Source organism: Hydra viridissima, unplaced genomic scaffold (genome assembly GCF_058129835.1).
Source record: "Hydra viridissima isolate aposymbiotic clone 2 unplaced genomic scaffold, HvirCarnegie_v1 scaffold_1, whole genome shotgun sequence".
Classification (NCBI taxonomy): Eukaryota; Metazoa; Cnidaria; class Hydrozoa; order Anthoathecata; family Hydridae; genus Hydra; species Hydra viridissima.
In genome coordinates, this window is record NW_028324300.1 from 22,232,540 (window position 1) to 22,254,790 (window position 22,251).

The 22,251-nt window shown below is 27.7% G+C and overlaps 1 protein-coding gene and 1 pseudogene across 5 annotated transcripts in view; one reads left to right on the forward strand and one right to left on the reverse strand.

Moving 5' to 3' along the window:
- LOC149893925 (uncharacterized) overlaps positions 1-22,251 on the forward strand; it is a 79,960-nt gene that overhangs the window by 26,354 nt on the left and 31,355 nt on the right. For 3 of the 5 annotated variants that reach the window (XM_090076470.1, XM_090076472.1, XM_090076471.1), the window contains 7 exons: positions 1,454-1,711; positions 9,160-9,417; positions 9,835-10,161; positions 11,083-11,337; positions 11,628-11,885; positions 12,027-12,284; positions 13,058-13,345. In XM_090076470.1, coding sequence (XP_089932596.1) covers positions 1,454-1,711; positions 9,160-9,417; positions 9,835-10,161; positions 11,083-11,337; positions 11,628-11,885; positions 12,027-12,284; positions 13,058-13,345 — 1,902 coding nt within the window. Of the gene's footprint in view, positions 1-1,453; positions 1,712-4,214; positions 5,113-5,267; positions 5,332-5,420; positions 5,539-9,159; positions 9,418-9,834; positions 10,162-11,082; positions 11,338-11,627; positions 11,886-12,026; positions 12,285-13,057; positions 13,346-22,251 lie in introns of those variants that run through there. The other 2 variants (XM_090076474.1, XM_090076473.1) reach the window with 2 other exon arrangements.
- LOC149893930 (uncharacterized) lies at positions 17,374-18,337 on the reverse strand (annotated as a pseudogene).

A 22,251-nucleotide genomic window follows, 5' to 3' on the forward strand; every position in this document is an offset into this window, starting at 1 on the left:
ATTTTCATTTGAAATAATATAATTATTTTGATTAAATTTAAGGCTTTTTTATTTTTCAAATTTCTATTTTTTAAAATACAAAACTGCAGGAAAGTTAATTAAAAATATAGTTTTTTGTCATACTTTGTCATTTTTAAGTTTGATGCTTTAGTCTTCAAGAGTGCTTGTGTCATTTTATCTATTTTTGTATTATTTCTAAAAATGATGAAATAGCATTTAGTTAATAAACCATATTTGCATTTGAAGAGAATCATATTGCACTTCATCTTTTAGAAGTTATAAGTAACTTGCAAACAAAAGCAAACTCTTAGAACTTTTTTTTTAAATTAACTTTTTTTAAATAAATTATTTATTTACTTATCTTCATCACATTAAAGTATATTTGAAAGATTTGATAATGGTTGTCTTTGTGTTTTCCATCAAAATAAGAGATTTCCAAAGCTAGATGAGTTTATTTAGGAAGGAACTTGTTATAGAATCAAAAAAATTATAAGAAACTTTAAGAACTCATCCTGTTCAGAATTATCTACAGAATTGTTGCCTACAACCATCATGGTGAACATGGAATGTGACATGGGCAATAGGGTAGATTGTCAAATTTTTTTTTTTTTTTTAACTCTAAAATTAAGGAAAAGTTACCTTTTTATACTAGTAATACTTTGTACAAGTTTGAATTACATTTCTTTTAATTTTAAGGCTCCTCACAAGCTCTACAAAATTTTATTTTTTTCATTGCTTTATATAAGGAATCCAATTTATTTAATCAGTGTTCACGATGTCATCATTTGGTAACTGGATGTCAAAATAGTTATTGATCAAGTTATAAGTGTGTGTGACTTTTAATGCATGTTTTTTAATATCAATGTAAATATACTAAATTAGATTTAAAAAAAAAATGTATCAACAGAGTGAGTTTTGGCTTGTATTGTGTGTGAAAAAGAAAAGAGTTATTTTATGAATCATCAACAGTATTTTATCAAAATTTTGAAACACACAGCAGACATTTTGCTGATATTGTCCTCTATTTTATGTACTACACACTGAAATATGTACAAAAAGCAAGTTTTTAATTGAAAAGTTGGAGTTCTTTTGTTGGAATAGCAGATTCTCACAAATTTTGTTATGCACATCAACTTCTTTGGAAATTTTAAACTAATCAAATGTAAAATTTAATGTGGAGATGAGTAACACTTAATGGTCACTCTTGTACATAGGTGTATAAGTATGAGTGACCATTACAGTTCCTTTTAATTGTATTTTCTTCTTTTTGAGTTTAGTATTTTGATTGGTATAATACTAAATTTTTTTACTTTCTCTAAATAGAAGTTTTCTGAAATATTGTTGCATATTTTAAAGAATTGTATTTATGTTTTAAATGTATACAGATACAGTTTGTCTGGGTTTATTCTATTTCACGCTGTCTTCATTTTGATTGTGTTTTTCTTGTATTTAGAAAAATTTACAAAAGTGAAGAAGTTTTTGATTGAACATTTATCAACTGACTGGAAGAGATTTGCACATGAGACAAATTTAAATGACATTGAAACTATTGTTAAACATATTGACCAAGATAACAAAGATGATAAATCTAAAATGGCATCCTTCCTTGAAACACTCTTTGAAATTAACCCAAGGCAATACAAAGAAATAATTGGAAACTTTCTTAATGCGTTAGGAAAGTTCGATATTTTATTTCATGTGGCATTAGATGGTAAGATTATATTTTGGTTATTTTATATCAAGGTTTTTGTAAAATGTGGTGAATGATTTTTAGGATTTGTTGAGTTTATTTAAATTTATGTTTGAAAACTGTTAATATGAGACAGTTAAATTTTGCTACAGGATAATCTATACAGCTGAAAAAGATAATTAGATAAAAAGATAGAAGAAATCCATTTTTTTGTATTTTTTATTTTGCTTTTTGGTAGTTTCAGTTTGATTCATATATTGTATCATTTAAAAGAAATTTCAACAATATATTTCTCAGGATTTTAAACACAAAAATAATTTTATGAAAGGCTGTCCTGCACCCTGAAGCATTACATCTTTTATGTGAAACCATATACTTTGTTGTTTCTTTCTCATAATTATGCCTCATATCAACATTCTTCCTCCAAAATTTCTTTTTTTGTTTCAAGGATCAATCACTTGCTAGAGGTATTCAGTACTCAAAACTGCATTTATGTTAAGGCATGCACCTTAGTTACATTTTTTATAGCAATAAACAGCATTACACAATTCCTTGTATTTGATCCTGATCTGTACGTAAAAAAATTGATTGTCAGTAGCATAATTGAGTCACTGTCAAATTAATCAAACTTGTTCTAACAAATATTATTCCCTCTAAGGCTCATTTTCCTATCTGTCTGTTGTTTCTAAAAGCAAATTGAAGTAATATTGTTTTTTATGGTTGGTTGCAGCATGGTTGCTTTTGTTATTTGGGTGATTTAAGGCCAGTCTGAGAAAATTTCGTTTTTTGTGTTATTTTTGTTTAAACGCGTGTGACGTGTTTTCACCTTGCGGGATTGATCGCATTAAGAATTTGACGTTAAGTATACCGTTATCAAAGGCCGACATTGTTGTTATAGAAACAGCCGATAATAGATAAAGATATACATCTATCAAATCTATACATTCATATTTAACAAAAAATAGTATTTATTTTCATTAAATATAAATGATTATATTTACCTATTTAAAGTGTAAGTTCTTATTGAACTTGAGGTTCCAAAATATTACATCCTTTTTGAGAATACTGCTCAGAAATGCCTTTATTGGTTCAACTAAATTTTTCTTAAGAAAAAAATTGGACAATTTACTAGATCTTTCTTTGATACGAATGTGAAGAAACTGGCACTAAAAATACTTTTTTAGGGGGGGGGGGGGTATTTGTCACTCACCTATAATACAAAAAAGCTAAAGGTCAACCCTGGTGTGTATTTTTCCTGATAATTTTATTTTTTCACTTTTCATTACCCAAAGCATAGGCTACATCTTAACATTTGACTCTAACAAATCAGGAGATAATAACTTACTTGAGCTTAGGAAATAAAAACTTATAGATAAACATAAGGTAGTAAAATATTTTCTTTCTAAAACAAAATACATTTAAAGATTGTCTTTTAAATTGCATTTAAATTATGTTTACTGGCCCTGCCATCAGTCTGATCCACCGTGTGCTTTACATAACATTGGATATATCAGCCTTTGTCAACTTCCAAAAGTTTTCCAGAGTATTTTCTAACAATTTTACAATGGAGAAGCTAGATGAAAGAATGACATTTAGCAAAACCCTATTGCGAGATTTAACACAATTATTTAAAGTAATCAATTATTGGTAAAAAAAAAAGATTAATTAGTATTTAATATTATCATTCCTTACTTTTGCGATGAAACAATCTGCTTAACACTATGATTTCATTCCCATTTATTTTTAATTGTCCTATGAGAAACAAGGATTAAAAAATTATCAATATTAATCCAGCACCTTGTATTTTATACACATTATAATGCAGTTATCATATTATGAAAAAAATATTTTTAATGGAATTCAAGGAAGAAATTTAAAAAAATTGCTCTCTTATATTTGTATAAGTTTTATTTAAACCCACTACCAATAAAAACTTCAAGGTTGGCTAAAGACAAATAATTGATGAAAAACATTTGGATTTTGCAACTTTTCCTTGTACTTTCAAAACTTGTCTTGTTTTTTACCATTATTACATTTGCTGAAAAATGAAAATTTCACAAACCTGTAGTAGTAATTGAAAAATTAACAACTTAGATGTATGTATGAATGCATGAATGTATGTATGTACTTATGTATGCATGCATGCATGTATGTATGTATGTATATATGTATGTATGTATGTAATGTATGTAATGTATGTAATTCATGTATGTAATGTATGTAATGTATGTAATGTATGTAATGTATGTAATGTATGTAATGTATGTAATGTATGTAATGTATGTAATGCATGTAATGCATGTAATGCATGTAATGCATGTAATGCATGTAATGCATGTAATGCATGTAATGTATGTAATGTATGTAATGTATGTAATGTATGTAATGTATGTAATGTATGTAATGTATGTAATGTATGTAATGTATGTAATGTATGTAATGTATGTAATGTATGTATGTATGTATGTAGGTAGGTAGGTAGGTAGGTAGGTAGGTAGGTAGGTAGGTAGGTAGGTAGGTAGGTAGGTAGGTAGGTAGGTAGGTAGGTAGGTATTAAGCCACTACCAAGTTAAAGTCAACACTCGGCTCACTTTGGGAAATGTACTATTTATATTCAATAAAATTATTTGCAATTTAAAAAATTTTAAAACTTAGTCATTATTTTGGGAAAAATAAAACCAATTACATTTTCATGGTTCCATTTAAGTATTGCGAAATAGGACAGAACCTCGCTTAAAATGTTATTTTCGCGTCTTAAATTTGTATAATAACAACAAGTTTGCCATTTTTAAATGTGTTTGGAAAAGGATACTTTTTGCGATGTTTTATAATATAAAATAATAATTAAAATCTAATACGGATAAAGTATTTATATTAGCCATATATTTTGCTTTTGTATTTATGGTATTATCATATTATATTATCTTACACAACAAGTATATAAAAAATCTTTTTCAGACTGAATTTAAATATTAAAAAATGAATGCAAAATGTGGATCTGGGAAACCAACAAGAAAAAGAACGCATAATATTATAACTAGACATGAAAGTGAAAGATATGCTGGGCAACCAAACGAACTACCTGTTAGTGACCTTCCAACATATAAACAGACTATTCAATATGCTTATAAGGTCGAAAAAGAAATGATTACAACTAAAAAAATTGATTCTCCTGCCATAGTTTTAAAAGTAAGTGAAGAAATTTTAAAAATTTGGAAAAAAGTGAATCCAAATCTTCCACTTATGAAGGAAAAACCTCTAAGAAATAAGTTACAAAGAACATTTCAAAAAGTAATTGCAGCTGAACGATCTAAAGCTTCAAAACATAAAAACAGTGTTCGTTGGTTGGAAAATAACCTTTTAAAGTTGTTTGACATATCAACATGCAGATGTGAACTTCCTCTTTTAAATTGCGATGACAGGTTTGAAGTTACATTTTCAAAAAACCACAATATTAAACAATATGTTTGTTCACACAAATTTGTGACTAAACTGTCAACAAATTTTACAGCTGTAAAGTTTTTTTATTTCTTCTCAAATTATGGCATTATATTTTATTATACATATTACCCTTTAGAAATGTTCGATGCAAGGGTTGCACTAACAAGCACTATGTATGTCTCTGTGAAGAAAGCAAACAGGTGACTTTTTTTTTTGTATAATTATTTTTTATGCTTTTTATTATTTAAATACTTTCTCTAAGCTATAAAATTTTTTTTTTTAACTTAAGGTTCCAGTTCTAGAACGAGAGTATTTAAAGGATCAAAAAGTTAAGCGAGGGCCCTTTGGAACTTGGCAGATAGGCCAAATTGATAAGAAAGAGACAGCCAAGATCGCAAGAAAAAAAAGTAAGGAGAAAATTTATTTAACAAGTGACATGGCACTTCATTCAGATAATGATTGTATCAGTGAAACTTATGATGTAGAAATAGATAATAATGATGATTATAAAAATCAAAACCATGAGTTTTTTGCAAAAACACTGTGTAAAAAAAATTACACAGATTTAACTAACATTGCCAAAGCTGCTATCAGGTTCGAAGTTAGTGACGCTGCAACATCTGCCATAGCAACTGCTACCTTGATAGACTATCAAATTATAACTCAAAATGACAGATCACAAATTATCACTGAAAAAAAGATATTTGATACTAAAAAGCGTGTTTCAACCATGATTAGTGAAAAACATAGTTCAGAAGTTTTTCATTTAAAAGTCATTGGAGTAGATAGTAAAAAAGACAAAAATACATTAGCACATATATTAGGATATGATCAATATGCAGAACCTATTATTAAAAGAACAGTAAAAGATGAACATCACTTAACTTTTACTGCAGAAAGTGGACCTTTTTCTAAGAAATATTTAACTCATATTGAAATAAAAAATGGAACAGGAATTACAATGGCAACTGAGACTCTAAAAATACTCAAAAAATACAACAGCATTAGTAGTTTGGAAGCCATTGTTCTTGATAATACTTCTGCTAATACTGGTGCAGATAATGGCTTAGTTGTGACATTAGAAAAGCTTTTAAACCGACGAATCCATTTAATAGGATGTGTACTTCACCAAAATGAGTTACCACTTCGCCATGTCATAGCTGAAGTAGATGGTAAAACTAACGATCCAAAGAAATATAAGGGCCCTATTGGTCAAAAAGCTTCTGCAAGTGATTTGCATGATTTACCAATAATTGATTTTGTTCCAATTCATTCAGAGATTGATTCCTATGTAAACTCTAATATTTTATCTGATCTTAGTACAGATCAACGTAAACTTTACGAGTACTGTATTGGAATATCTAAAGGCTTTATATCTCCAAAATATTCAATAAAAAAACCAGGACCTGTTTACCATGCCAGATGGTTAACTCTAGCTTTAAGAATAATGATGGTTTATGCAAGATCGAAGAATCCTACAGATGAGTTGTGTACAATTACAAAGTATATAGTCCAAGTATATTGCCCCATGTGGTTTGCCCATAAAAGGTCTGGACTTTATAAAGATGCTCCTAGACTTCTTCATAAGACAATAGAGCTTGTTAAAAATCAGGCAGATAATATACAGCAAATTGTTTTTCAAAATCTTCAAGGAAACTCTTATTGCTGTCTTCAAGAAAACTTTTTATATTCTATGTTGCAAGATGATGAAAAAGATATAAGGGCTCAAGCTATTAAGCAAGTTTTGCACATAAGGCAATTAAGAGAAGTAAGTCCTGAAGTCAAACCAAAAATCAAAGCAAAATTAATTATGCCTATTAACTTTAACGCTTATACATGGAGTAGTTTAGTTGATGTTTCTTTAATTGAGGTTGAACCTCCAACTTCTATCCTAATTCCATCATTTGAATTAGAGAACGCTTTGCAGACTTCTAAAAAACCTATTCTTACAGATTTACCCAACAATTCACAGTCAGTGGAAAGGTCCGTGAAGCTAGTATCAGAGGCATCAAAGATAGTTTATGGTCAAGTAAAGAGACATAATTTTATTCTAACTAAAAACCAAAGCAGAGCAGAAAATAAATGTAATTTATCTAAAACTGATTACTTTATACCTTTTTCATGAGAAAATGTTTTTTTTTTCAATTTAATTTAGATCACATACCAAAGTCAGAGGGCATCCTTGACTTGACTACTGTCAAGAATAATTTTTTTAAAAATAGCAAACCTCTCTTAAACTTAACTTTGAAATCACCCCTGTGCAAAAAAACATGTTGAACGCAGTAATTTCAGAAATAAGCGGGGGCTAAGGCAGCCAGAAACAAAATTTAAATAAAAAAATAAAGTTTTAAGGAGGGGGGGGGACTCTTGCCCCTCAGCCCTCTGTTTCTATCTCAGTGTTTAAGATTATGTGGTGAATATTCATTCCATAATATTCAAATATTCTAATGGAATGAATATTTGTATCAAAGTTTGTACTGAAGTATAATAAATATTAAAAATGCCATAAAAATGAATAATTCATTGAAAACAAGAGAATACTTAAAAACTTTAAAACTATTTCCCAAAATTGCTCTTTATCCAATAGGTCTTAAATTTTCAGGATTGTCTTAGAATAATATGTACAACAAATCCCAAAGTGAGCCAATATGATCTGAGAAAAAAAGTACATTTTGGTAGTGGCTTAGTAGGTATGCTTGTATGTACCTCCAACATATACCAAGTACATTACACAGAAAATGAATCATAAAAATTAGAAAAGATTAAGTAAAACATTAAATTCATTTTCAAGTAAAAACCAAAAACAAAAAGATAAACATAGCAAAAAGACAACTTGTTTAACATATTTTCATGTAAAACATTCAAACTAGAAAATTATTCTGGTTTTGCTTGATACAGCTGAAAAGTATTTAAAAATCTAAAATTTCATATCAAATAATATGTAAATTTGATCACATAGTTTCACCCGACAAAAAAATCTTAATTACGCTTATCAACTTTATTGCTCAAACTGCCGTTAAAGATGATTGCTTCTTTTAGTCGTGTTAGGGACGACGCCGGAAGTTTATAAAAACGTCGGATTTTCTAATCGTACCACAAATCACTAATTGTACAAGTGGATAATAACAATTATCAAAGTGTACTAGACTGAACATTACTGGAAAAGATGTGCATAGAGATCATTTTGTTTATTTTTAAAGATATTCTTCTTTTTCAGAAAAGACAAAATGCGTCATAACCCATAATGTCGTAAAAAAATTATATTTTAATTTTTAACAGCTTTTGCTTGGTAACGTTCATTTTAGTGAATTGTTTTTCAAAAAAAGTTATGCTCAAAAGAAATGTGTAGTGGTGCAACCGAACACTCATAAAAGCGAGACATGCCTTAAATCACCTGAGTAAAGAAAAACTTTTAATCTCATTTATAATCCTATCTATCAAAGTATTCATGGTAATTTTCAAGTCATTTTAAGCACTTCAATCAATAGCAAGGATTTTTGAAATCAAGCATTTGCATTCTTTTCTTTTTGTGGCTCTAGGCATTTTAAAATTTACAAGTGCAAACATCAAACAGGTTTTGAAAATAAATTCATTTATCTTTAAACACAGTTGTCATTTGCTTTAACTTGGGGCATTTATCAACTGCCTTTAAATTAAGTTTATGTATACTAACTGTTTTGTACTGCAAATTAACAGACAAAGCCTTCTTCTTTTCAACTGACAATATTTGCGCTCTTTTGAAAATAATTTCAAATTGAGATTCATCAATCTCAATCTTGAGACTTCAACAGCATCCCTTAAAAACATCTCCATTAGTTGGGTCTTAATGCTTAGAAATTTTGAAAAATGCTTTATTGGTTGTTTTTTTTAAAGGCTGTTGCTAAATAAAATATGCAGTTTGGTTTATAAAAAACATGTGCTTTATGTATACATATTCACATTTATAACGAATCAAGTTTCCTTAAAAATATTATCATTTTATGAATGATATACTTGTGAAAATAAAAAAAGTTTGATCTTTTTTTTAGAAAATTATGAAACAATTAAGCGCATCCTAATTGAGAGTGTATCTGGTGACTGGAAGAGATTGGCTCATTACACTTGTTTGAATGACATTAATAGTGTTATAGTACAGATTGACTGTGATTACAGCAATGATCAATCAAAAATGGCTGCATTCCTAGACAAGCTCTGTGAACTTGATCCTTTAAATTTTAAAAAGTTGATTGTAAATTCTCTCAATGTTGCAAGTAGATTTGATGTTTTGTTCAGACTAGCTTTGATTGGTAAAAATTGATTATTCTAGTCTTTGTTGAGTAATATTTGTTAAATTTTAAAACTGTTTCATAATGGTGAACTTTCAGCAAAATGCATTTTTTTTAGTTTTTGCTGATAAATTTAAAAACAGGAATGAATAAATTGTCAGCAGCCATTTAGATGGTGTTCACAAAAGTTACAAATGTCATAAGTAAAATAAGTATCATTAACATTTGTCAATAGCATCAGGTAAAAGTTTTCCGAAACAACATCATCATGACCAAATGATCATTACTGAATTCAATTCATTCGATTTTTTAAGTTGATACTTATATCTGCTGCTAAAAAATTTTCCAGATGAGAGTTTTAATTTAAGAATTAAACCTTATTTAACTTTTATGTTTTTTGATCCTGTGTTTGATTAGTTTTTTTTTAATTACTTTTAGAAAGTAATGAAATTGTAATGAAGTTATTGCTTGAGCGTGCATCTTCTGACTGGAAGAGTTTTGCTAATTATGCTTGTTTATACAAGGTTAACAGTATTATAGAGAATATTAACCAACTGAATAATAGTGATCAAATGAAAATGGAAGCATTACTTGAAAAGCTTTTTGATATTAATCCATTACAGTTTAAAGAGTTGATAAAAAGTACTCTGGTTATAATGAAAAAATTTAGTGTTTTATCAGCATTTGAAGAAGATGAGTGTCATGAAAAAAAAAAAAAAGAAAAAGTAAAAGAAGAAAAAAAGGAAGAATCTTTTCTTATAAATGGTATCTTTTTAAATATGGTTTTTATTTTTCTAAGCTTTTATGTTATTTTTATTTTTTTTATTCAAAAGAAGGACAGTGTTCAAAATTATTAAAAGGCCTCATTCTTGTGCAAGATAATAGTCAGTTACAACAATAAGTTGACCTAATCTTAATCTCCTCAGGTGAATTTCACTTTCTGTAAAGAAAAACAAAAAAACAAACTTTTTCTTTTTAAAATTAAAGTTAACTTTTGACTTTTCAAAATTAACTTTTCATGCAGATCTAAATTACTGTGGGAAATAAATCAAGAAAAATGATTGGTTAGAAGGAAATAGATCAAGTATTTCATTATTCAAAGTCTTATTCAAAAATTGACTCAAATAAATTGAGTTTCCATTTGTTCTAAAAGAAAAATTTTAATAAGTAAAAAAGATGTGTATTATGAAAAGTAACTAAAATAAGAATAATAACTGAATACTAAACCTCTTACAAACTAAAATGTTAACAAATAATGCTCTACAGATTATACCATCTCTCAATAAAATATTATTTAATTCAAAGTTAATATATAAATTAAGGGAAAGTCTGAAGTTTATACTTTATTGAAAGTCCTTATATCTCCATGTTTCTTGAAAAATCTAGTTATAGTGTCTGTTTAAACTTTATCAACTTGTAGTTAATAAAGTTTAAGCAGACACTAATAAGTAAAACTCAGCTTTCATCTTTTTTTTTTCTTTCATTTTTTAAAACTCTTGCACATTACCTGAGAGCTGTTAAAAGTTTGCTGGTTAAATAAAAAGTGTTCTTTCTAAGAACTCTCAATAGAATATACCACGTGAATTCATCCATATAAGTTGTCTAAAAGTTATCTCAAAGTTTGCTGTGCAACTTGATTTATGTTTTAAGCTAACACAGCTATTGTGATTATTTTTTTGATTTCAGAAAGTATTAAGAATGCAAAAATCTTGATTGAGCGAGTATCACCTGACTGGAAGAAGTTTGCTTTTAATACTTGCTTAAGTAACATTTACAGTATTATAGAACAAATTGATTTGGAGGTTAGCAACAATGAATTAAAAATGGAAATTTTCCTTCAAAAGCTATATGAAATCAATCCAGTCAGCTATAAAGAAATAATTGCAAGCACACTCTTTACTTTAAAAAGATTTGATGTTTTGTTAGAAGTAGAATTGGATAGTAAGTAATAAATTTTGTCTCTATGTATTAAGGCTTCCACTACGTGTTTTAATACCATTTTTAGTTGCTTTTGAAAATATTTTTCCTGTTAATTCCTATTAGACCCTTTTCCACCTTTTTTTCTGATGCAAATCTTTATTTCTTTTGTTTTTCATATCTCATTAAAGAATTTAGATTGTAAATTAATTGCTCTTTTAACAATAACAAATGTTAGTTTTTGTATGAAAAATGAAGTTCTATTGGGATTTCTTTTTTTTTTATTTGTTTCTTTTTTAAATTTCATTTATAAGAAAATTTTGAGAAAGTCTATCACATTTTGATTAAACGAGTATCAACAGACTGGAGAAGATTTGCCCGTCAAACTGGTTTAAATGATATTGACACTATTGTTGAACATATTGACCATGATGATAAGGATGCTGAATCAAAAATGTCATCTTTCCTCAAAAAGCTCACTGAAATTTGTCCACTAAATTACAAAGTGGTTATTGCAAACACTCTTAATGCATTAAAAAGATTTGATGTTTTGTTTGGTGTGGCATTGGATGGTATGAGAGTTGTTTCAATATTTTAAGTTATTGGATGAAATTTACTTTAATTGTTGTAAATAAGTTGTATAATGATGGTAATATATTTTTTTATTTTAATTTGATTTTTGATTAAATACATTTTTTAAAAATATTTTTTAGAAAATTATGAAACAATTAAACACATTTTAATTAAAAGAGTATCATCTGATTGGAAAAGATTTGCTCGTCATACTTGTTTAGATGACATTGATAATATTGTGGAATATATTGGTTATGATAACCAAAATAACCAATCTAAAATGGCTGCATTTCTTGATAGGCTGTGTGAAATCCATCCTATTGATTTTAAAGATTTAATTGAAATGTCTCTTAATACCACAAATCGATATGATGTTTTATTAGGAGTAGCATTAGATGGTAAGTGTCTGTAGTGTTTGTTAAACAACGTTATTTTGCAAATGTGTTTGTATTATATGATGTGTGGAATAATAACCATTGTTTAATAGTTATGAATGGCCAAATAATTTAAGTTGAGGTAATAGTTTTGAAAGCAGAAATGAAATGTTTTGAACTTTAGGTTGAAAATAGTTATAATTTAATATAATTTTCTAACTATTCCATGTACTTAGTTCACTGCTTCTCCTTTAATTATGTTCTGTTTCTGTAGTATGACAAAGGAATTTTCTAAACACTTCTTTTGTTTAAATGAAGGAGCAGATTACTTCTATACTTTTTTAAAAAAATGAGCTAAAACTTATTGAATGTAGTACTGAAACAAAAGATTTAAACAGGTGTTAAACAATTAATGGTTAACACAGATTAAAGTAGTTTTTACATGTAGTTTTAATTTCAAATGAATAAAATTTCAAAAGTTTTCATGATTTTTTGCAAATTACTAACAGAGAACCATGTGTAAGTGAAGTTTGATAGATGATTTCTAGAAGTATTTAAGTTATTATTTCTTAGTTTAATGGATGAAATTTACATATTTATGAAAAGTTTGAATCTGGAATATTTTTTTACTTACAATGAGGAATTAGTGTTATGAATGATAGAAGATACCGAAATCTTAATCATTTAACTGCTCGTTAGAAAGTTCTTTTTTAGTTTGTTAAATATTAGAAAATATATGACAAGTTGTAAAATTTAAAAAATATTGTTAAAAGTGTTCTTTTTTTTTTAACTTATAGAATATTTTGAAAGCATTCAGAGGATATTACTAGAACGTCTATCTCCTGACTGGAAGACATTTGCTTATCACACTTGTTTATATGATGTTGATTGTATCATAGAACATATTGATCATGATAATAACAATAATCAAGAAAAATTAATGGAATTTCTTGAAACGCTTCATGAAATTGCTCCTTTTCGTTATAAAGAGATAATAAAAAGTTCTTTGATAGCTTTGAAAAGATTCAGTGTTTTACTAGCAATATTTGATGAAGAGGTTACAAAAGAAGAAACACAGAAAAAAGGTATTTTTAAATTATAACTGTTTCATAACTAACTGCTAAAATAAAAAATCTGAAGTAATTAAAGATTCCATGTCAGTTCATCAAGTTTTGCAGTTTTTTTTATACAGCTGAGAAGATTTAATAAAAAGAATTTCTCGAAAGTTTCAGCCTCCAAATCCAAGCAGATCCTGAAATATGAATATTTGACTTTAAGTAGAAATCAGCCCATTATAATTGTTTATTCAAAGGTTTAAACTCTGGTTGCTTTGAAAATATTCGTTCTTTTTACTTAAAAAGTTGTACTTGGCTTTTTTCTGGGGTGAGGAATCCAATCAAATGATCAGTGGCTGCATAAGTTATTTTAAAATATCCCTTATTATCAGTTTAAATATTTTATTGTAACTATTTATATTCTTAATTTAGATGCTCAATAAACCCATGTAGCCTTGATGATATAAAAAAAAAAGAATTTCACATGTAGTAGTAGTAGTAGTAGTAGTAGTAGTAGTAGTAGTAGTAGTAGTAGTAGTAGTAGTAGTAGTAGTAGTAGTAGTAGTAGTAGTAGTAGTAGTAGTAGTAGTAGTAGTAGTAGTAGTAGTAGTAGTAGTAGTAGTAGTAGTAGTAGTAGTAGTAGTAGTAGTAGTAGTAGTAGTAGTAGTAGTAGTAGTAGTAGTAGTAGTAGTAGTAGTAGTAGTAGTAGTAGTAGTAGTAGTAGTAGTAGTAGTAGTAGTAGTAGTAGTAGTAGTAGTAGTAGTAGTAGTAGTAGTAGTAGTAGTAGTAGTAGTAGTAGTAGTAGTAGTAGTAGTAGTAGTAGTAGTAGTAGTAGTAGTAGTAGTAGTAGTAGTAGTAGTAGTAGTGGTAGTGGTAGTGGTAGTGGTAGTGGTAGTGGTAGTGGTAGTGGTAGTGGTAGTGGTAGTGGTAGTGGTAGTGGTAGTGGTAGTGGTAGTGGTAGTGGTAGTGGTAGTGGTAGTAGTGGTACTCTGTCACTTTCTCAATTATAATATTCTTTACTTTTGCATCTGTTTCTAAATAGAATAAGCTAAGTATTTGCAACTAAATAAAGTAATATTATAGCTTACTATAATACATAAATCAATCCATTTTTACACTTTTAAAAATTTAATTATTTAAAGATGCAATTGCCACAATTATTTAGGAAGACATAATTATTTGCAGTGTTTACATAATTATTGAAGCTTTTACCATTCTTTTTAGTGGAGCTCTAGCGTTTACAACAAATAAAATCCATTCATTTAAAAGTCATTTTATGCAGAACATTTTTTCTCTTCATTAATCTGCTACAAAAAAAAAGATTAATTGAATTTGCAAGATGCAGTCTTGAAAATATCAGTGGTACACTAACTTTCCATTCAGAACCCCTTCATCTGATCAAAAGTTATTACAATATCATCCTAAAGTTCAACACAAAGCAAACAGTTGTTTACAGGGTTTTAAATTTGCTAGAAAATGAATGCCTTAAGTGTTAACAAAAAATACAAGCGCAAAGCTTTAGACCTGCATAAGCTCAACTTTAATCTGTATTACTTTTAAGTTATAAAATATGTCAGTTACAATGTGTTTCTCAGGTTCATATTTTTCTGATCTGTTAGAACTAGCTTTTGTTATGAAAAAGTTATTTTTTTAAAATAATTTTAAAGAGCAAACATAGTTGCAAAATAAAAATAATTTTAAAATAATAAAAGCTGAAGTAATCAGAGGGGTTTGATGACTAACACAGAAACACAGAACATATTAATTGGTCTGCAAATAATACTTGCTATAACAAAGAGAGGTTTATCTAAAATGAGATACAAGAGTGAAAAATAGTCTCTCATCTAGAACAGTTCTACTACTACTGCTGCTGCTACTACTACTACTACTACTACTACTACTACTACTACTACTACTACTACTACTACTACTACTACTACTACTACTACTACTACTACTACCTACTACTACTACCACTACCACTACCACTACTACTGCTACTACTACTACAATAGTTTAATGGCACCCTTACTACTACTTGTGTGCATTAGTAAGGGTGCCACTAACCTATATCATAATAAAGATCTATGACTTTACTAATTTTCAAAATTTGGAATTGTTTAACTCTTTTTATCAGGTTATATCTTGTAAAAGAGATCATATGCTAATAAGGCTGTCTATGTTCACTTTAGCAAGAATGTGAGTACAGATATAAGCGCTTGTATAAATGTTCTAAGCTACGCTAGAAAGTCTAAGCAACTCACTTAAATATCAAAAATTGTTATTTTATTGTTTATAATAATGTTGCACAGCACTCGTTGTCAATAGCAGATTACTAATAAAATGCAAATAACTAGGGGAAGTGGGGGCATAACCGTTTTTCAACATTTCCCTTTGAAAAATGTTACTTAATATGGCAAAATGCATACCATGCGTAGGTAAATTAGTTTCCTTCATTTCGATTATGTCAAAAAGAACGCCTGTTGCGTTTCTGGAAAGTTGTACATGATAATGTCTATTTGAATAAAAATATTATATTTACATCATACTTTTCCAGACCTTTTTTTTGAGGATTAAGCAATATTTGATTTTAGTGTGAAACATATTTGTTATCAGGATTATTTTATCAAGTAAAAACCGTTTTTGACATCGACATAACTTAATGAGCAACCTATGAAACTGCATTCTTTCTAAAAACTGTCCTCTGGGGCAGAACCGCATAGACGAACAGGAGGTACAACCGCATAATTTTGATATTTGCCATCGTTAGAAAATTATGAATGACAATAATCACAATCGTCACACTTGAATTCTTCATGTAAAAACATAAATAGAAATAGTATTGTTTTGAAATGTTGGAAATAAGATTTTGTATTTTTTTATTTAATTTTTATAACTGAGTTTTTCAATAAAATTTAAAGCTAAGAGTATAAATCGATATCATTTTATATTAAATATAACAAGATATCGGTTTACACTTTTAGCAATATATAATAACATATTACATTACACAATATATAATAATTACCAGATATACATAAATATAATATTTATGTATATCTAGTGATTATCATATACTGTAGGTATATAATTATGCATTTCTTATTTGAATATATACAGGGTGCGGCAGCAATTTGCGAACTTTTTAGAACATTTTTCAAAATGAATTTTTAAAGCACTAAAAAATTATTTTCATGGTATATTAATAAAAGAAAAATTGAAGATATTATCTACAGAATATTAGAAGATCTCCAAAAGTGGTTAATAATTACTTCAAAATTGATAAACGTAAAATTGATAATCGTACTAAACGAGTTATTGAACGTCGTGCTGCTGCTCAGCACATGACTGCTTCTGAAATTCGTGCTGATTTACAATTACCTGTATCTGTTCAACGTGTGAGACAAATCTTACATGAAGATCCAAACACAGTTTGGAAAAAGTGTAAACCAAAACTTACTGCTCGTCATAAAAAAGTTAGATTACAATTTGCGAAAGAACACATGCCTTGGCAAGAAGAGTGGCATCAAGTTCTCTTTAGTGATGAAAAAAAGTTCAATCTAGATGGTCCTGATGGTTATCAATATTACTGGCACAATCTTCGAATAGAGAAAGAAACTCAGATGAGTCGCAACTTTGGGGGTGGAAATGTTATGGTTTGGGGGGCTTTTTCCTTTGCTGGATTTCAACAAAAATGAGTTCACAGGACTACATTGACTTATTAGAAATAAGTTTACTTGAACATGGTGAGGAATTGATGGGTGAAAATTTCACATTCCAACAAGATAATGCTACTATCCATAATTCAAAGCTTACAAAAGCTTGGTTTAGAGAAAAAAATATTCACGTAATGGTATGGCCCACACATAGTCCAGATCTTAACCCAATTGAAAATCTATGGGAAATACTTTCTAAAAAGGTTTATGAAAATGGTAAGCAATTTGAATGCACCTTAGAGCTGAAAACTCGTAATGAAATATCCATAGAAACTGTCCAAAATCTTGTGACTAGTATGTCAAATCGCATATTTGAAGTCATTAAAACTTCAGGAAGCAATACTAAATACTAAATGAGCGTAAAAACAAAATATATTCTTTATTTTTTGTATACAACGTTAATGAGGCTAATTCAATTTTCTCCACAAATTGAATACTTTTAATTTTTTTTCCATTTATAACATCTTTGAAGAGTAAAATTTTAAACTTCTTCTTTCCATCAAGGGTAAAGTTGTTGTAGTGTTCATCCAAGGACCTAAGTGTTCTCTTATAACCAGGCTCAAGAGTGCAGGATCCCTCACAGTATAAACAGCTGTACATCCCAGCATGACTGCTAATTCTCAAAACTGAATTTGCACATTTAAGATCAAATGCGATATGATACTTTACATCTTGTAAATTCAGATGCTCAATAAGCTTCCAGATATTACCATTAACTTTAGAAACACCCTCAACAGTTGCTATAAGAAAGGATCTTTTTACTCCAGCATGGGGATTAAAAACATTTACAGTGATCTTAAGAAATCCCTGACCTGAATCCATAGCTATCCTCAAAGTGGAGTCATGTGGATCTATTCCTCATTCTGTGACGATGTGCTGTATAAATGTAGATGTATCTTTTACATGAACCAATGTTCTAGTAATAACTTCTTCTCCATCCATAAACTCCTCTTCTTTAGTAGTGTAAACTTCATCTATACAGGTATAGAGAGCCTCAATTTTTTTTTTTAATTTTTTCTTCAATGCAGGTTTGAGTTCCCATACCAGCTCTGTATTTGGAACAAAAGTTCTTGGTTTGATTCTTTGAAAGCCCAAGAGATTTAACCAATTCCATAACAGTACCAAAGGACACCTGTTTCAGCTCAACTTGGTCACTTTTCTTGTCTGGAGTCCCAACTACAATGTTTAAAGGAGAACCTTGAGTAACCAACTGAAACTTCTGTCCTCTACAAATATTTTCAGCCTCCATCTTTTGCTTAAGTTTACCTGGCAACAGACATTACTAAAACATTATTTGGGCTTTTTAAAGATGTATTTTTATTAGAAAAAACAATTCAATTTACTTACCTGAGGCTACATGCTCTGATTACTTAGGTCCAAGCTGTTCTGCTGCTTCAATGAGATTGGTAACAGCTCTGCTCTCGACACAGATGTGAGCCACTTCTTGCACTAAATTTTTTTTGTTTAAAAACAAAAAATAAGACTGAATATTTTTATAAAAACTAAATATTTTTGTTTAAAAACAAATACACAAATATTTTATCCAAAAAAACATTCAGTAAAATCAATTTTATTGTGCAAAGCAATATAAGTATAAAAAAATAAAACAACAATAATAATGATAATAATAATAATTTTAACCTACAAAACAAAAGCATACAGAACATAGTCTGGAAGATTTTACATGTTCAGGAGTAGAATCATTTAAAGCATCAATTTCATCTATTATGTGATTGATATTTGATGATTTTCTAAGATCAATCTAAAAGTAATTAGCTTTTACCAGTTATTTACATAAAGAATAGCAGCCTCAGTCACAATTAGAAGCTGAATTAAAAATGTTTCATAAATTGTTAGTTTGTTTTACTTCGGCAGAAAAGATTACTGATTGCGCATCCAAAAAGTTAGTTAAAAATTGAATTTAAAAATTTGAGCTAAAATATTGTATTAAAAGGTTGCCATCATAGTTTATAATATAAAAATGTCAATTAAAATTTTTTTTTGCTTAAATTAAGTTTTAGTAAAGATTTGTTAGTATTTTTTTCAATAAAAATAAATTTTAGATAAATCAATTTGTTTTAATTTCCTAATAAAATTCTTAAGTGAGAAATAAGTATTTTAAATATTATTTGTAACGTACATCTAATTTTATTGTAGTAACTGAAATAAAAACTAGAATTGAAGAACAGTATCAAGCAGTTGTGTCCGCTCCAACCATTTGTCATTGTTCACAAGAAGCAGTCGTTCGAGCCTGTATAGTGAAGAAGAAACCCCTTATTTTAAAACAAAACTGGCTAATGTGATTAAGCTTTGCAAAAGTTTCCTATATTAAAAGGTTTTCTTTTTGAAAAAATGTTTTCTAGACTAATGAATCCAAGTTTATATGCTTCCAGTCTGATTGAAAAGTAAATGTTCAAAACAACTGTTTGTTAACTCCAAAAATGGTTTAGCACAGTTAAGTCCTGGAATAGTATTTATTCAGTGGTTAAAATTGATAGAAATTTGGATTAATAAATTACAAGGACATATTACAAAATGTAATGGAGCATTATGCTGATGATGATTATTTAGATTTTAATTCTCAACTAAAAGCATACTGCAAGATTTGTAAAACCTTAGCTTAAGGAAAATGAAATTAATGTTCTAGAATGGCTGCCTCAAAGACCTGATCTGTTTGAGAACTTATGGTACAATTTTGGGGTTACTTTATGAGGTAAACAAACTTTTGTTAAAAAATTTATATAATATAATAATTTGGGGGTGGGGGGATTCAAAAAGCCTGAAATGCCACTACTGTCATAGCTTGTTAACAGTATGCCATCAAGAAGTGCTGGATTTTTAAAGAATAAAGGCTACTTAACAAAGTATTGATAATAGTTTTAATGTTTTGATGTTGACTTTTAAATAGGATTATTTCTTTTGTTTGATATGCTATTTCAAAATACAACTTTTTGTTGTATTTTGTTTGTTAAAAATTGTTACACTTCCGTTAAAAACGTTTTTTTTTTCTTAATATTTATAGCTAATAAAAGCAAATTTATTATTAATATTGTTTTTTTTTTACTTCCTTGATAATCAAATAAAATATATTAACACTAATGAAGAAAATTACCACAGTATATAAAGTCAATTTGCCAAATTTAGTAAAATCAGCAGCTAGGTATTCTAGCTTATGTAAATAAACGTAAATGAGAGTAACATAGCTATTTTGCTGCAAATATTTTATGCACAAATTGGTTTTCTTAAGGTTTTATTGTTTAATATCAAATTCTGTTCAGTTTCAAATTCTGCTTATTAAACCTTTTACAAAAGAAAGTTGAAAATTTTTAACAAAAAGACCGTTTATATACTTGTGATCTTTTTGGAGACATTTTGGCAAAATGTGACTTATTAACTCACTTCTGCTGATATTTTTACTATAACTAGTTGCAAAAAAAAAGTTGAATACTAAAAAAGAAATTGTTTTTATAGTGACACAGATTTATTTTTTATTTTTGTATTGTTGCCATCAGAATAGCCATCAAATTTTGCAATTTAATGTTTTTTCAAACAAATTTTCTTACTACTAATATGATAAAAAACAAAAATAGTAGCATAAATCATTTGAAATGACACAATGATTTCAATAGGGTTGAAACAACTAACCAGTGGATTTATGATACATTGTATGCTAATCAAGCCCCTTTTAAAGCTAATACTAATGTATAACAACTTAAAATTAGTAAATATAGTGGTAGTAATAGTAGTTACTATTAACTATAATTAAAATATAAATAATAAAAATAATAGTAATAATAATAATAATAATAATAATAATAATAATAATAATAATAATAATAATAATAATAATAATAATAATAATAATAAAAATAATAATAATAAAAATAATAATAATAATAATTAATAATAATAATAATGATAATAAGAAACAAAAACAAAAATACTAATAATAACAATATCAATAGAAACAATATCAATAAAATGATAATAAAATGGAAAGAAATATTATAATAATTATTATTATTGTTATTATTGTTAATTGTTATTATTACTATTATTATTATTAATCTTTATTATCATTGTTAATATTGTTAATTGTTGTTATTATCATTATTATTATTATTGTTAATTATTAATTATTAATTTTTACACAAAATATTTTATTTGAAATATAGTTTCTAAACAATAAAATATTATGAAAAGGGAACCCCTTCAGTTATTTTAGCTTTTTTTTTTATTTTAAAATAATTATCCTGGACCTGATATATTTTGAAAGCACAAGCTTCTTTTAAGTTGCCAGCTGAAATACTGTTTAGAAATTTAAAAGCAAATTAAATGAAGCAGTTAGCAAAATGCTGAACATTTTTTATTTATAAAAATGCTCTAAAGCAAGGTGCTTCATGTCTTTTGAACATTAAGTGGTGAGGATTTTTTCTTTTTTTCACATAAATGGAAAAAAATTTTTATTAAACAAAGCCTAGTTGTTGTGAATCAGTAAAATATGAACTTTAAAAATAATTTTTAACTTACACATCTTGTAATATATAAAAAATTAAGATGAACAGAGCTTTTTTTATTATTATTAAATTCAAATTAAGTTTAAGTTGGTATTTATTTTTCCTTTTTTTTCTTAAAACAAAATCTGCTTTTCTTCTTAATTGTGACTCACAAATTGTTGCTGACAAATGAGCTTAAAAGAGATTTAGTGGAAAAGTTTAGTTGTTTGAAAATTATTATAAAAAATATTTGAATAGCTTAAAATAACAAATAAATATGTTTGAATAACAAAAAGAAATGTTTAAATGTTCTCATCAAAGTACTCTAAAGATGAGTTTTACAGTTTTTCTCATAAAAAATTTAGCAAGTTTGTTTTTGTAGATATTGTCTATAAAGGTTTTGTTCTCAATCTCAGGTATCAATCAACAGTTTTTAAAAAAGGTGCTTTTGCTATAAAATACTAGTGCATTGCGGTAATGTTATATTTGTCCCAAAAATAAAAAGTTTTTAGAAATAGTTAGAGATTGCAACTCCACTATAGATGTTCAATTCCTGTATTGGCAGTGACAGAACTTGAATATTCATCAATTGTGTTATTGAATTGCATTTAAATTTTAACATATAAACTTTAAACCAATTTTTATTGGTGGCTTTTAAAAGAGATAAAGCAATATTTTAAGCTCATTTTATGTGGTGATTACTCTTTGTCTTCAGTGTAAACTC